Source organism: Botryllus schlosseri, chromosome 10, assembly GCF_051294905.1.
Source record: "Botryllus schlosseri isolate E-star chromosome 10, Bs_hap1, whole genome shotgun sequence".
NCBI lineage: Eukaryota > Metazoa > Chordata > Ascidiacea > Stolidobranchia > Styelidae > Botryllus > Botryllus schlosseri.
In genome coordinates this window covers 5,682,016-5,699,487 of record NC_137245.1, presented here as the reverse complement: position 1 = coordinate 5,699,487, position 17,472 = coordinate 5,682,016, and the positions used below count along the sequence as shown (strand labels likewise).

At 40.4% G+C, this 17,472-nt stretch overlaps 1 protein-coding gene and 2 long non-coding RNA genes across 3 annotated transcripts in view; 1 reads left to right on the top strand and 2 right to left on the bottom strand.

Moving 5' to 3' along the window:
* LOC145448385 (kelch-like protein 25) overlaps positions 1 to 2,057 on the bottom strand; it is a 98,526-nt gene extending 96,469 nt beyond the window's left edge. The window contains exon 1 of the mRNA XM_080326769.1: positions 1,783 to 2,057. Coding sequence (XP_080182895.1) covers positions 1,783 to 1,888 — 106 coding nt within the window. The 5' untranslated portion in view covers positions 1,889 to 2,057. The remainder of the gene's footprint in view (positions 1 to 1,782) is intronic.
* LOC145449027 (uncharacterized) overlaps positions 1 to 17,472 on the bottom strand; it is a 374,781-nt gene that overhangs the window by 288,349 nt on the left and 68,960 nt on the right. The gene's annotated exons all lie outside the window — the stretch shown is intronic.
* The window catches only part of LOC145448387 (uncharacterized), a 74,676-nt gene that overhangs the window by 31,868 nt on the left and 25,336 nt on the right, over positions 1 to 17,472 (top strand). The window lies entirely within an intron of this gene.

The window sequence follows — 17,472 nt, the reverse complement described above, 5'->3', positions numbered from 1 at the left end:
TGCGCAAATGCACAGTGCTGAAACGGTCTCTGCGCACAGAAAATCTAAGCTGCGCACAAAAAATCAGAAGTGATGTTGTTTAGTCGTTGCGCACTGTTGTCGAATGAACCACGCAGGCACGCAGACTCGTGAAAAATTAGATGGAACATTGCCAGGGCCATATAGTTTTATCACTGAAGTCTGAAATCGAGGTACAAGTGCGGCCCGCAAAGGTAAATATTGTGCTCCGCGAAAAAATGAGAATTTACTATCACCTGCGCCTTACGGAAGATATTTTATTTAGTATTGTCTCGTACGCGTGAGCGTGAGCGATACTGATATCATATCAATAGCGTATTATTTTCTGGGAATAGCGAATTAACCGGGTTTAAAAAAGTTATAAATAAAAACGGGCTAGCTCGAAGTTAATCTGCGAGAAGCTAACGAATAGTCTTCTCCGCGTGGCATGAACATTGCGTAAGATTTACTCAGGTCCGTAACAGTCGCAGCCCAAACCCCCCAATTGGAGGGGCCAAGCTCGACGGGGGCCCAAAATTATTTCGTGAATTACTTTAAATCGTGGTGCATTTTTTTGGATTTTTCAAGAATTTATTTTTAGCGCGACGCGCGATTTAATATTGTCGGATATCTTGATTATTGGGTACTTTTCCCCGACAAAAAATACGCATGATTTATAGAAATCGGCATTTGGGCGTCGGTCATTACTGCACCATGACGCGCCAAGACATATGAAGTTGAAGGCTGTGTAACATGCGACTCCGAGAAGTGTGTCAGAACGATCAGCAGCGAGAAAACCGTGGCCGAAAACGACTACCCTTGTGCTGACCGAAAACTTTGATATATATTGGCTATACATATATGCTTAATTGTCTATGTCCATAGGCGCCTAATGGCTGGCGCCGAATATTCCTGTCCCGGCGATCTGATTCCCACAAAAAGACAAATGCCATATAGAGGGAACATTATTTTCCGGTAAAGAAATGCCAATTTGAAATGGTGTACGTCTTTGAGTTTAGAACGTTTGGGCGATTTCAATATCTTTTGACATAGCAGATAGGTCACGAACTAGCATCATGTAACGAAGTCATTATACCAACGGGTACGTCTGAAGATGTTTTATTATTATTTAGAGGGCCTATCTATTCCAACACACCTCACTCGATCAGCTCTACCGGTAAATCTGATTATGTGAGCTGGGAGAGGATAAAAATTGATAGCAATATATATGCAGTTCCCGATCATATTGACCAATGCAATCATAAATTATATAAATTTTTCGCGCTTCGCGTGTTTAGGCGACACAACCACTAAACGGGCACCCAATGGAAATGATAAGCACCGAAAAAAAGCCTATAGCCCTGGGGGTCTGGGGGTGAAGCCCCCAGAAGTTATTTTTATCACCCTATGGGGGTTGCGCACTGTTTTCCTAGGGCCTGCGCAGTGAGTTAGCGTGTTTGCGCAGACTCGTGGAAAATTAGAGGGAACATTGCTTGCAAGATTCATCTTTTCGGGTAACGAAGAATGACCAAAGCTGGTCTAAATAGTTATGATTTCGTAACTATGACCTGTTACCGTAACACAAAGTCCCCCCGGGCGGGACTTATTGACGAAAGGGATGCAGATCCATCCAAACATTGTATTCTGCCTCAATATTATCATTATTTAAATACAATTAATAGTGTTTCAAGGCTGATCAGATTTAAGTGGAAATGTTGTTTTCATGTACAACACTCCGATCGAGTATACCAAAAAATAGAAGTAGTACTATGTTTGTAACTATACCTGAATGTCGTTGGCTGTATCTTCCACCAATTGCGAACAATTTTCTACTGACAAAAGCAGCGCAAAACCCCTCTCTTTCGTTAGGCATGCTTTTTTTATGCGCCATTGATTCGTCTCGGTGTTATACATAAAAACGTCTCTCAGGGCCAGCCCGGGACCATCATCCTTGCGACCACCTAATACCCAGATTTCTCGTTCCCGAGTTGCGACGGCGAATCCCGTTCTGAAAACAGGAAGTGCGTTTAACGTTGCTGAAGATGACATACAGAAGTGGTTAGTAACGAAGTACCTCTACTTTGCCGTAGCACACGGTTAGTTTCCTCTACTTCTAGTAGCCTACTTAAGTAGGGTTACCACGCGTCCTCGTTCAAGATGAGTTGTCCTCTTTTTTAATAAATAAAAAGTGTCCTCGGAGATCGCCTAAATGTCCTGTTTATAGGAAATTTGTCCTCTTTTTCTCGAAAAAGCATTCAAATGCGTTCAGAAACTCGACCCACCCCAATGCAGCGAACGTGAGAGTTTTGTAAAAAAAAAAAAAAACGGGTAAAACGATAGTCGTGACCTTTTCCCAGTCAACACCGCACATTATCGTGAAAAAGCGGGATTCGGGAGTGAAGACATTTTTAGTCAACACAGTACTATTAGTAAAAAGTTTTCAAAATCACCAGTTTTTTTTCTCCAGTGGTGGAGCTTTCATAATTTTTGAAAAGTGTCCTCCTTTTTTCCTTTGCCTGGAGCACGTACATGAAGAAATTGAAAACACACCGTGGAATTGCATTTATATTCCGGAATTAAATTTCGGCAACGCTGTTCCATAGAAAAAAAATCATTTGCATCTCATGCCGAGGTCGAATTCTTATGACGCGAGAAACCTATAGATCGTGGGATGTAGCAGCACGAATCAATCTCTCCGTCAAATCGTTATAGCTCAGTTTCCTGCTTCTAACAGTCCATTAGAGCGCATTTAAGACCCTTTAATCGTAGTGCATCACAGTGTGTCACAATGATTTATCCAATTTGTGTTTTGTCGTAATCCGAAGAAGTCGATAATAGCATGTACCCCCACGAATGCAAGGTACCAAGGTTTTAAATACGTAGTTACGCTTTGCTTCTATGCATATCTTACCCGCTTCTAAGGTTGTACAGAACATCCTCAACAATACCTGAAACCGGAATGGCGCCTTTTAGATCCCACGACAGTGCTGACCAGTGGTGTCCAATTATTATGGACGAAATCATAGCGTTGAAAATCATTCATGGGATCATATCTCGGCCACGCAGAGTATCTGATGGCTCCAAGCATGTATAAGTCATGTGAATCGTAGCATTTGCATTCTGTATCCATAAGAGAGAAATCAGAAAGGCCTTCCTCGCACCGCTTATACACTAATGAAAGGCCGGGCAAAGTTGATTGGACTACCTGTTAATTTAAATACCGAAACTACATGCGCTCCGAGCAGAGAATCACTTATAACAGAAGCGGGTAGCGTACGGCTTTATGACCGCCCCCGGCGTGGGACGGTATTGGGATCGGCCAGCAGACAGTTTCCGGTCTTACATGTTAATGTGGCCCGCTGCCCGGGTGAACCCACATATATTTGCGAGCAACGGTTTGTACAGCCGTCATACAGTTACTGTACACATAACTTACAGACAACTTTATTCGACAAAAGATGTCTCATTGAGTTCAAGGGCTATTGAAGCACATTACGTAATAAATTTATAAAACACTGTTTTGGACTCTACTTAATTTAACTTAAAGGTTACATCGAATATGAGTTATTTTAGTGGATAGGTGGATAAATACGCGATTAATGTATACGACCAGCCAAGTACTTCATTTTGCTATATCCGGCCCGACAACTGGAGAAGTTGCCCCACTCTTACTATAACGTCATAAGATTATGAACGAAGAGGGAATTTTAAAGGGGCACCGCCTATTATCGTACACTATATTACAGGTATTTATATTGTTTTTCGACTATGCCTATTTCATTGCACATTGTGAAAATGTTGTGAGTTGACCTCGACCTCGCAGAAATGTTACTTCTATGAACGTGCGTCGCTTGAACCTAGTTTCTTATGATGTGATGCAACTACACTTTGTGGATATGAATGTATCATTTTAGTACTTGAAAAAATAATCTCCACTCGACACGAATCACTACAATATATACTCGATTCGGATCAGAATACCCGAATACTTTTGCCTTGCGCTAGTTACAACTCGTTAAAACAGTCGGGAATCGTACAACAATGGGAGACATGAATCTTTGCCACTATTGTTAGTTGAAAAACCTTTTCGAGAATGGGTATCGTTAATAATGAGTGACATTTCAAAGGGATGTATAATGAAATTGCTTGATCGACAAAGGAGTGATGCACTCGAAACACAGATAAGATCGACATACTTGGTTTCGCTGAATGGTCAGGATTCGTAACGTCATCTCGCTTGCGTTTCAACGAGCGCGAACCCGAAGTACTAGGTATATCAGACTGTAGTACTCTGGTTGCCATAAGTTAGGACTAGAAATCAATTGTGAACATTCGAAAAGAAATCTGAAAAACAAGCGCAAAGGTACGGCTATAAAAAGGTTTCCCCTGTAACCGTAGAGAAATCGCTATATTTGTAGATTTTGGAAAGTATGTATATAATCCATATATCCATACCGATATTCTGTTCTATCACGAGTGGTTAAAGAGATCGTTGAATCAGTTCGCCCGCAGCCCAATCGCACCTTTTATACCAGGACAGCGTGTGCCGCCATGAAGTGAATGCTTCAGATCATGGCTGATAAAGCCTATCTATATCCAGTGACGGCTCGTGATAATATCGGGTGGTGGGGCAAGAGGTGCAAGCGATTTTAATAGTCTAAATGACATCACGATAGTGTATTCCGACGTGAAATGTGACTTCGTGGTGGTCACACACAGTTTGTATGGGCTATATACATTAGGCATGTTTAACTAGGCTTACGCATTTCAAATTATTTGAAATACAATATGAAGCACAGTATTCATACCTGCATATTATAACGTTTGTATCGGTAGGCCTATTGCGCGTGGCGTGATTTCATAGTTACAAAATGTCCAATGAAGAGTTCATTGAAATCTGGAATAACCAGAATGACGGCGTTGAGAATCGTGAGCACATCGAGCCGATCTTTACACATCCCGATTCTTAAAAAGTCTCGATGCGTTTTAATGTGCTGAAACCTCGCTCGGATTCTACGTATGAAATGGGGGTGGTCAATATAATTTTAAAAAAGCTAGTTACTGCAGCACAGTTCAGAGAAAGCGATTTTGCAACTATAGGTAACTAGTGGTTACTACCTCGGAAAAAGATGTATTGTAATATAAAGTAGTCAATTCGAGCCGGGCGATGTCGACCATCGGCTAATATCGAATCACCGATTGCAGTAGATCACATGCTTCAGATCACGATACCCAATTACGTTTCAACTAGAGACACTGCCTGTGGCACCAGCGGTGAAGTAACAGTGTATAACAGCAGTGTAAAACAAGGCGTTCTTATCCTCGCTTGTACGTCAGCTATTCATTTTTATCGCAATACGTTGGGGGGAAAGGCAAGAGTGAGCTTTCCTCCTGCGTACGATTAGATATACATCGACAAGTTCTAGGCTGATAAAGACCGATTCTCTTTACCTCTAATCATTCCTCTAAACAAAATTGCATAATTGGCGTACGGAGCAAAAATTCAACTCGATTCATGTTCGCACATGACCAAACTAACAATCAGCAGATGTGACTATAACTCGAGATATTGTGTAGCATTTAGCCCAGGGGTCGCAAACTCAAGAGGGGTCGCGGGCCACTTCAAATTTCCTACAGCCCGCCGGCCGCAAGCATGCTATATGGAGACAAAATAGGCCATTCACTTTAGCAGCCATGTTTTCAAAGCTTACGTCAGTACAACGCTGTGCTCTGTAACTTCGGCGACGGGCATAGTTACCACAAAAGAAGTAATATTTAGTAAAGAAATACAAATACAGCATAAAGTATCATGATCTTCAATGCTTTTCAGCGACTGAGGAATCGATATTGGCGCTAGCGGGAGACGGTACTATAGCTGAAAGGCTATCCCCCGTAAAATTTGATATTGCGGGGAAGGAATAAGCCTTTTTCTGAGAGTCTTGGGTGTTGGGATTGTCTTTGCCATTGCACGTCAATGCAATATGCCCATTGATATCATCTGATTCTCCCTCGATGGAACGCTGTTGACATCGCCGAAGCCGTTTCATCTAGGGAGGAATAGTGATGTTGGGCTCTGGAGAATAGCTTGTTTTGAAACAACAATAACACCAAACGCTTTAGTTTTCGCTCTTCCGAAATCTCAAATCCTATCGCAGATCGCAAAGTATGACCTTGAGGGCTGCTTGTGGCCCGCGGGCCATGTGTTAGTGAGCCCTGCTTTAGTCTAACTCCTAACAGGAAATGACAACGAGTTCAGACATATACGCCATTGTTATCTCATATATTGGGCCTGTCATATTGGATCCAACATAGCATTTTGAATGATCTTTGAAGAACTAAGACGGAAGCAGCCTGGGAATTTCGGATTCGAAACAACATGGGAGATTTTGGCCTTGAAACTGGAGACTGTGCCATAACACAAACAGCTTACTGTCTAGAAGTCTGCCGCGAAATCGAGATCGGAAAATATATTACCGAATAAATACGTGAATGAAAGCCGTAAACACTGTTGCATGACATCATCGAGAAGTAGGTACACTGTCAAAATCAATACGGTCAGACCAACATCGAATTTTGCGTACAATATGATGAGGAATAGGCTGATCAAGTGATCAGCTGTTAGATGTCATCGAAAACGAACTAGCTATCGTGTTTGACAGGGGGTTGTACGCAAATGGCCTGAAGGCCACAATTTCACATTGAAATTGACATTGGAGAATACAAAATAAAATATTTGAATGCAAATGAAGAATCTTATTAAACTGTTTCATGATATCATCATCACATCACCTATCTCAGCATGGAACACAGTTAACATTAGCACATACCAACACCGGCTTTTGCGTGAAATCCGCAATGCGGTGTAGGTAAGTGTCAGATCAGCGTACACCTCTACCATACTCGACCTCAACCTCTCTGGATTCCAAAGCAACCCTACGGGACCGCAAATTTCGGTCATGTGCCAGAGTGCACAATTCTCTTCTACATATATATATACGAGCAATGTAATGTTTATTGTTTACAACATTTTACTTTTTAACGAGGAAGAAAGGTCCTGTCACAATATGCACTGACCGATTAAGTCTGCAGGGTAGATTTACAGAGATAACGGTTGTAGGTGCGCCAAGTTTGTAGCTACTAAACACAATCTTTGAACAAGAGCGATGTATAAACGTGATAACAGCTACCGACAAAATGGTGGAGTCCGCATATATTCTAAAGAGTCGAAAAGAGGTTTTGATTGAAAGGACCACTTGATCAAAGTACAGACGTTTTGTTCCACAACAGTCCAGGTTTCAAAATAGATAAGTTCAATAACAATGTTTGAACTGTTACTGCTACATGATCGCTGTAATATCTCCAGCGAAATTCGAAATGTGGTCAATCTATGATATTGAGCAAAACTTAAAGCGAAAACTTCTAAAGAGGTAGAGCAAATCTGAGTTGAGCTTAGAATTCAGCAACCTAAAATTGACATAAATCAATCATCAAAGTTTTTGGCCAAGCATTATTTTTTAAATTTGTAGACTAGTGTATTTTGACAATGAGATATAGCTTACCTCCCTCTGAGTATGTTTGGGTTTCCTTATTTCCCTTTGCTATATGCGATCCTCCCCTTAATCAGCCAAATTCATACAATAAGGCTCTTATAAAAGAAATATTCCATAACCTCGTTAACGTCATGGCTCCCTACTTTCTTTTTCGGGGAATCAACAGTGCAAGTATATAAAATCCTTCTGGAATAAATCTAGCTCGTATCGGGAAAAATCGACGTCGTCCACCACCATACCATTCTGGGTAACGGACTTACTCTTAATACGAACTCGATCAACAACGTCATCATAAGAAAAATTATTCCATGCCTTGCCTTGTCTTTATAACAAGCCCTAGTCAGCAATCACTGACATTGCCATTGGTAAACCGAACGTGTATTGCGCGGTCATCAGCCAAATGCCGTACCAATTTCAATTAGACTCGCATGATGACAAATCATGCTGCATACATCAATAAAATAGGTCATATCGTGTCAAAAACGAACCAAACTACATTCCATCCATGAGACTGCAGGCGAGCTAAAGAATAAAAAGAATTGTAAGCCGCCCCAGCCATTTATAAGTATCGCGTGAACGTTAGGGAAGGGCGGAGTTTTCAGAGGCATCTCATCTGAGGACTTACCCTAAAATAAGAGATAAATGCTGGGATCGTTGGGTGAATTGCGAACTTCTAGGCTCGCGTATACTGGTAGCGGCGGTTTAGGTTTTTATCGTAAGTCCGTTCAGATTACCAGTAACTACATTGCGACACAGACCGGAAAGTGGTTATGCAACTAGGAACAACTCTATAACCACGGATTTTGACAATAGGCGAGCGAAGCGTGTAGCCCTATGCCTCTCTTCTAGTTTTCAACATCGAAACTCTAACGCCGCAAAAAGCCGCGGATTCGCCGCTCTTTACATTTTTGTGTTATTCTTTTCACTCCTCAGTGTGATCAGGGGTATATTTCGGAATCCCGTCCCTTCCTCTATATTTTTAACGGTATTCTCGTGCTTCTTATCATATACGATATATAACTCGAAGGTAAATTCATTGAACGGAAACTTTTCTAACGAATCAAAGGGCGTTTGTTACGGAAAACGTCTGCGAGCGATCTTTTCCAGCAAGTAATGTAATATTTTCTCACTGCTGTGATGTGGTTGACTAACCTGCAGTTTTGAAATTACTGATTCAGCGATTCTAGGACAAACTCGACACGACTCTAAACCTAATATTGGGCTCCAAATCGAATCAGTCAGCCTGCTCAATTCAGCCCAGCATTATTTATAATATCCTAGAAGTGGATCACCGTGGCTCTCGACTAAGACAGCGATTATCAAAATCTTCAAATTTCCCCACAACTACGACACTAAATCAGCCGTTAGATTTTGTAGGAAAAGGTAAATGTGATCTTCATGCCAGTTTAAAATACTATACAAATAAAATCTATCCTGACCTCAGGTTAAGATAGTTAGAATTGAAAACATAACCGAATGTATCTCGATGAATGCAATGATCTGCTTCTCATGACTACTAATTCCATTCCTTCCGCTCAGCATCGCATGGAGAGTACATGGATTCTTAACACGAATAGTACTTAGCGCGCACTGATGCCGCTAATGATTGCCTGTAGCCGTTTTTGTATATTGCCAATTTGTGAGAGGAATGCTGACTTCGCGGACCATTGAAGCAATAATCAGTCAGCCTATAAATATTTTTAATTAGTAGGATATGTTTCAGTTGCAGTCAGTAGGATATGTTTCAGTTGCACTAATTTTCACAAAAGTTGCATTTATTTTTCACAAAAGTTGTATTTTCGGACACGTTTTTTAAAATTATCAGGGTATGAGATACTTGAATCGATCCGTATCCACGGCTCTGTAGCAAAACACAGTGTTGCCGACTTCAAGAAAATCAATAGCCTGGAAAAATTGACCCAGTGAAAATATAATTTTCGCCGGTCCGCCTGAATGTACGTCACATCAGAAAGGAACTTCAATTTAAACGACAATGAAATAATCAAGCGATCTATTTACATATACTGCCAAATATTTTTATTCCAAGTTAGTTGCATGGAAAATCGAAAAAACTAGCAGAGTGGCATGGAAAATCGATAAAGTTGCAAAAAGTTTCATGAAAAAAATGGAGAAAAGTCGCAATATAAGATTCCTTCAAACTGCTCAAAACACCATACTACATAACTTCCGATTATTTAGGAAGCGACCGGAAGCTGTAAAAAAGTTGCAAAAGATGCAAAAACTTGTCCTACTGCTTATTGGTCGGATATGTTTACACCATGGAATAAGACAGTTTTTAATTTCCTTACAAGGTTGTGATGTGTGTTGCAGCACTTTTGAGCGACTATAATTTCTAGGTGTTACAAATAAACAATGAAGAAATGTGGCGATGTGAATGGCGTATTTCTTATTATTCGAACCATCGATAAGATTCCAAAGTAATATAGATATTGTTTTCTATGGCTTGAGGTGTAACTAAGGCTGCGGAGTCGGTTCCTTTTACCACTCACTCCAACTCCGACTTCAGACGGATTGAATACCCCGACTTCGACTCCGGAATTTTAAATTCACCGACTTCGACTCCAGTTCCGACTCCGATATTCCTGTAAATCTACACGAAAATTATACCTCTGATACATTCTTATGCATGTATCGTTCACAGAAACTATGAAAGCTGTACTAACAGAAATAAATTAAGTTTGTGATCGTTCGAAAACGAAAAACTGGATGACTCCTGTAACTGCAACGGGACTTTTTGGTAACATTTCGTTCGATTTCAAAGTATACATGGAGTCGGAGTAGGAGTCAGCGCATTTCAACAAACTCTTACACCGACTTCAGCCAGTATGTGCTTCCCCAACTTCAACTCCAAGAAGTGCTACATATTTTCTATAGCTCCGACAGGAACAAAAGTAAATTTAACGAAGCTCCGACTTCACGACTTCGACTCCGCGGCCCTGGGTGTCACTTATAATATTGGTTACCTTAACAATTTGGATATGGAAGTAACCAGGAACGTGTAGACGGGTGCTATTGCCACTTCATATATTATGATGAGCAAGACTGGCGCTATTTCGGGCTATGTTCGCCCAGGTCAATGACGTAATATAATGTCTCCTTTTAAATTCTATTCTGGCTACGACCGCAAGGGATTGCATAATGTCTACGCAACTTCGTCGCTGAAAATAAACCGCTTACAGTATCGTCAATTCCAAATATCTCCATACTTGCATGACGGAGGTTATTATACACTAATGTCTTGAGGAATAGGCCCTGTATATTTTGTTCAGCGTACTGTACACCAGAACTGGGCATTTTTCGGTCCGCGAAGATTTGCTCGCAGTTTTGACCATAAAATCTAATTAATAATGTTAATGCGTGGACAAAAATTACAGCCTGTATAAAGTGAACCGGAAATGCGTTTACTTTGAAGTCCAGCTTATTTATGTTACTACGTAACCTACGTATGTCGTATGAAAATTCCAGAATTAAAATCAAGCGTATACAGCAAAGTATGCCGCAGCAATTGCAGTTACCAGACAATGCTTCCCTAGTCAAGTTCGACTCTTCTTTGTTGCCATTGATAATTACGAGTGCTGTACTTTAAACTGTTGCGTCAAACGTTTTCAAATCCTAATTCGTAAAATAATTCAATTAGTGCACCCGTACACTTGCTTAGCAGTGATCCTCAGTCACAAACGTAGTTATGTCAAACAGTACAATGAGTATGATGAATGCCGACATTTCAGCAAGTTATGGAGCACTACATATTTATTTACTGACGTCAGCTATGAACCCGTATTTTTAGTTCATGATGAGCACCGAGCATTTATATGTGTATAAATAATATAATTTAAGTCGACATGATGAGAAAAATCATTCATACTCGGCCGAGTGGGAGAACCTGCTAGCGAAGCTAGCAAAACAGCATGGCTACTTCACCAAGTCACGTGAGCATCTTTTAGTCAAGTAGGCCTACGTTTGGGCGATTTCAATATCTTTTGACCTAAAGCAGACAGGAGGTCACGAAATAACATCACGTACCGAAGTCATTATACCAAAGGGTCTGCCAGAATATTTTTAATTGTTATTTACGAGCCCCACATATTCCCAAACAGGTCACTTAGCTCTACCGGTAAATCTGATTACGTGTGCAGGGATAGGATAAAAATATATAGCAATATATATGCAATTCCCGATAATATTGACCGATTCAATCATGAATTATGGAAAATTTTAGTTAGGTGATGCAGGCAGTCTCAGTAAACATTACAACAGATCTTGCTGATAAGTAGCGGTAAAACATATCGGCCGAAGGGAAATTGATCACCCTGTGGGGGTCAAGACCAACGTTCTTTTTTTGGGAGGGGGGTGCTGACGAAGTGCTGTTTCGGTCCTGTAGTCCACACGTGCTTGTTTATCAGATATGGAGTGGTTAGAGTGCCTTTTCAGCATGCGCTTGCCTGCGTGTCGAAGTAAACTTACAGCAAATTTATGACAAAAATTGGGATTTATTTGAATTTTTAAATTTCGAAATGAAATTTCTCCAAGATGGGTATTACATAGTCCTTAAAATTTTAGCATAGCACAGCACTGTTCTCGCTCTTCCTAAAGAAGGCGTTAGATTGAAAAAAGAGCTTAAAATTTTTGAGATTTTGTGTTCCCCGTGTCGGTGCATTTTTCTCCTTAAAATCCAAAAAATCCACAATCTGCAGGGTAGAACGAAAATGTTTGCTTTTTCGCTTATAGCATAGCGACATCTAACAACTGTGAAAATTTCATGTTGATGGGGGTCCCATCCGAAAATTAGGTTTTTGGGTTGCTAGTCCCCTTTAATAAATTACAAATATATCCGCGCCACACCTGAGAATCTGTGGCGGCATACGGTTCGGGAATCACTGTAATAGATGCTCGGAAAACCGGATTCCCGTCTTCACGTTCATTTTTTGACCATGGTAATTAAATATATCCCACTGGACGTTCTAACATTTTCGCCCCCAGTCGCTTCCCTTGTTTCTTAAAATCGCATCCTAGGGGCGATATCGCCCATGTTGGGATCCCCTGGTCTACACAATACAATCAATTCCACAACCGCATTTCGCGTCACCAGGAGAGACCGTTCACAATTTTATTTGTGTGCCTTTGAGTCGACTTTTATCAAAATACGCCAACCAAGTTTGTGCCAACAGAAGGAGTTCATGTACCATCTAACCTATTACATCGAGCTTAAGCGTTCTCTTCCTCCCAATATTCGAAATTGCATGCCGGTGACGCCAAATTTGGTGATATGATTGTTGATATTATTTCCAATTCTTTACTCTTGCTTACGATTACCTTTGGCGAGTTTCAATTCAATGTGAATATACTCTTCAATTGTATAGAAGTTCTGTACCTTCAAGAGTCTCATCGAATCTGTGATTTACGTCGACTCAGAATACTGTGAAATGCATGGATTCGTCTTACCTTTCAGGATTTGGGACATCAAATTCCGACTTCAGTAAACAAATATCTGGTGCTCCAAATCTTCTCGACGTTTCAGCGTTCAGCTCTCACCTTTCTAGTTTGACATGCCCATTCATCGTTTATAGGTGAGTATTACCTTTAACAAGTGCACTGATTGACTTGTATTAAGAATGAATAATTTGTAAACGTATTTCAAGCAAAGACCGCGTAATGTGTTGTAAAAAAATGGTACCAAACGAGGTTGGAACTATACTACATGGAAATAGTACCTTGCGGTTTTAATTGTTGTGGAATAGTTTGCTATATTGACTTGCAATATGACTATGGATTGACAGTTTTGTGACAATTTGACTCAGTGATGGAAAGTTATATACTTACCAGAGGTGGTCAGTAACGAAGTACTTCTACTTTTTCGAAGTACTCAAGTAGTTTTCCTCTACTTCTGGTACGTACTCAAGTAGATATAATCTTCGCTACTTCTACTTCTACTTCGTCATATTTTGTGATCTACTTACTTACTTTTCGCAATTTTCAGTTTGTCAAGTAGAAGTAGTGTAACCCTCCAATTAGAAAGAGAAACCAGGGAATTCTCACGCTGTTTTCACGGAGTTTTACCTTTCAATTTCAAGAAAATTCAAGTCAAAATTTCCGTCGCGCTTCACATCAAGTACATAGAGTTACAAATATGTTTTCACGAAAGTAAATATTATTTAGGTTGCAGGTTGCATTGCACCGCATTGTCGCCCATATGACATATTTCATCACAGTAAATATGACCAATCATAACTTTTGAAACTACCGTTTGGCAATCTAGCATTTACCCATCATATTTTAATCTAGAAGCCCATGGCGTGTCCTAATCTGGAAAAGTGGGCTCTGACTTTTTGAGCGTCAGGTATGTTTTAGCGGCCGTAATTAGCGTGAGGGAACGTGCCATGACATTTTATAAAACGGGATGATCCAGTAAACAAAAGATTATAGTATCTCATTTCCATAGCAAAACTATCATTTGCATCTCATGATGCGGTCGAATGCTCATGCTGTCGGAAATTTATACTTTCTGGGATGCATCAATATGCATTGTACATGAAGCTCTCTGCACCATCCGCATAGCTCAATTTGCGGCTTTTGGAAGTCCATGCGAACGTATTATGATCGTTTTCAAAACTACTTACTTACTTGAGTAGATTTAAAGCCAGCAAATTCTTCTTCAAGTAGTTTTATGTTGCCTATGGAAAAAGTACTTCTACTCGTACTTGAGTAGATTTTTACTTCGCTACTTCTACTCCTACTTGAGTATCTTTCTTGACTACTTTGACCGCCTCTGATACTTACTACTTTTCAAAGTATAAATTGAAAAAGAAAGTAGTATCAGAAGTAGAAATGATAGTAATTTAAAAAAGAAACGATTGATCAAATTGTGCAAGTGCGCAATACCCAGACAAAAGGTCCTTGAATACTTCGAAAACACTTTATTGCTCACCACCTCTTAGCTCAGATATATGTGCTATAGATACATATTAGTGGCTTCTAAAAAACGCGAGGACTTGTCTGTTTCTCGTAGAGTTGAACATTTCTTCAATACCAATGACGATCCTAATCTAGTGCTACCATATTTTTTGGAATCTTAAAAATGACACTTTCTCAAAATTTTCAGACTTACAATGCCGGAGAAAAATCCGGAAAAAGTGGTAAATTTACTCCGAGTTTGTAGTTGGTTGACTAAAAAAAGGTCATCTCTCCGGCTCATCTGCCGAAAGACCCGCCGGACCGTTACTTGAGCGCGGTTTCCTATATCTCAGTCCGATTTTCACATACATTTAAACAAAATTTTCAAAATAGAGGACAAATTCTCAAAAACGATGACGTTTGGGGGGCCTCCGAGCAATCTTCCGTCTAAGTTGCGCACGTGCGCAATTGCGCAGTGCTGACACGGTTTCTGCGCACAGAAAATCTAAGCTGCACACAAACAATCCGAAGTGATGGCCGGCTATTTTTATTCGTTAAGCACTGTTGTGAGTAAGTTGGTAAGTGTACGCAGAATCGTCAAAAATGGAAGGGAAGATTGCCTCCGAGGACACTTTCAAAAATGTCAGAGAAGAGGACAAATCCTCTTAAAAGAGCCAATGCCGGCTCGTGACAATATCGGGTGGTGGGGCAAGGGATGTACGCTACTTTATTTGTCTAAATGACGTCACAATCGTGAATTCCGACGTGAAAATGTGACTTCATGTAGTCACACACAGCTTGTATGGGGTATGGCATTATTCATGGCTTACGTATTTCAAAATATTTGAAAGAAAATTTGAAGTACAGTAGTTCATACCTGCATATTTTAACGTTTATATTAGTAGGCTATTGCGCGAGGCGTGATTTCATAGTTGCAATATGTTCAATGACGAGTTCAATAAAATCTGAAATACTCAGAATGAGAGCGTTTAGAATCGTGAGCGATTTTTCAACTATAGGAATTTTGAAAGTTCACCAGTGGTTACTATACTTCGGAAAAAGATGTATTGGAATATAAACAAGTCAACTCGAGTCGAGCAACGACGACCATAGGGCAATTTCGAGACACCGTTTGCAGTACACCACATGCTTCAGATCACGATACCCAATTTCGGTCGTACTAGAGACACAGCCTCTGGTACCAGCGGTGGTAAAGTGTATAACAAGGCGTACTTATCCTCGCTTATACGTCAACTTTTCATTTTTATCGAAATACGCTGGGAAAAAGGTTAGGTTGCGCTTTCGTCCCTACGACTAGATCAATGGACAATTTTCAGGCCGATAAGGGCAGAGTCTTGTGTAAAACACCGAATTTTTCGTAAAATATATTGAGGAATAAGCTGATCAAGTGATAAGCTGTTAGTCGTCGTCGAAAACGAACTATAGCTATCGCGTTTGACATGGTGTTGTAAACAAATGACTTGGAGGCCTAATTTCACGGTGAAATTGACATTGGAGAACATCAAATAAAGTAAATATTTGAATGCAAACCGAGAATCTTAGTAAACTGTTTCAAGAGATTATCATCTCAACACCTATCTCAGTATGAAACACAATTAAAATTAGCACAGACCAACACCGGCTTTGTGTGAAATCCGCGATGCGGTAGTAAGGCCTATGTGTCAGATCAGCGTAGGCCTACATCTCTACCGTACTCGACCTCGATAACGAAATTACTGCCCTAATCATTCAGTATCAACCTCGGGACTTGTCACAGCGTTCGATACTAAAATCAAGAAGATACCTTCCAAAAGTTCATGACCAATCTAGGTATGGATCATCGTTAAAATCAATAGAAACCAATACCAGTTTTACGTAAAATACGTTGGCGATAAATGGCGAGTCAGCTGTCACTCGACTTAGGAAACGAAATTCGCACCCATACAGTTCAGTGATAAACTTAAAACTTGGCACAACGTTCGATACTGACATTAAGACTTACTATGCCAAATGCCAGCACCGATCCCGGTATGGAACATCTTAAAAATCAATGGAGACCAATACCCGCTTTTGAGTAATATCTGTTGGCGATACACGACGGGTCAACACACATTCAACTTTGGAAACGAAATTACTACCCTAAACTGTAAGTAGCAACCCTGAACTTGGACCAGTGTTGAATACCACCATTACGACATAACATACCAAGTTTCAAGAATCATAATGTTGCGAAACACCGTCCAAATCGACTTACACCAACAAAGGTCGACTCAACGCATTGGACGGTAACAAAGTTCAGGTATATATACCCTTGTTACATCACACTGGCAGAGCGACTCGCCAATTCCCCGGTTGCTCGGTAATTTGATGAATAGGAGAGACCAGTTCACCGTTTCTTTACTGTGAGCGACGTTGAGAGAACACACAGTGAAAGCTTGTTATGAGCGCTACCGGGGCAAGCCCCGGCTAGGCATTTACAAAGTGAAAATGCAGACGATAATTCGATTTTCGGAGAGACTTCGCTATATATGAACATTTACAAGCGAAAGCACAAAAAGAATGCGATTTTCGCCGGGATTTCGGTACATATTGATTGCTGAGCGTCTATAAATTATAAATCATTGTTATTGATCATAATGTTAGGTGGGGCAATGCCCCAGTTGCCCTATAGGACGAGACGCCACTGGAACGTATGGTAACCCTATCCTAAACCTCAACGTTTATAAGTAGTCAAGAAAAACCGAATATCGTACTGATCTTCTTTAGACGTTACGTTTCATGAGATCACGATGTGGAAATCGAGAATTGGCTTCATGCTTACCTTCTGTAGGCTATTCCAATCGTCAATGACCATGACCATAATGGTTAGCCTATGTCGGCATAGTGGTAACATACACCAGACAGACTATATTCTACTGATAGGACGGTAATTCACCAATATATACTATTATTTGACACTTTGCTGCGCATATAATCTTCATTATATCCGGTCGCATCAAAGCCTATCAAATAA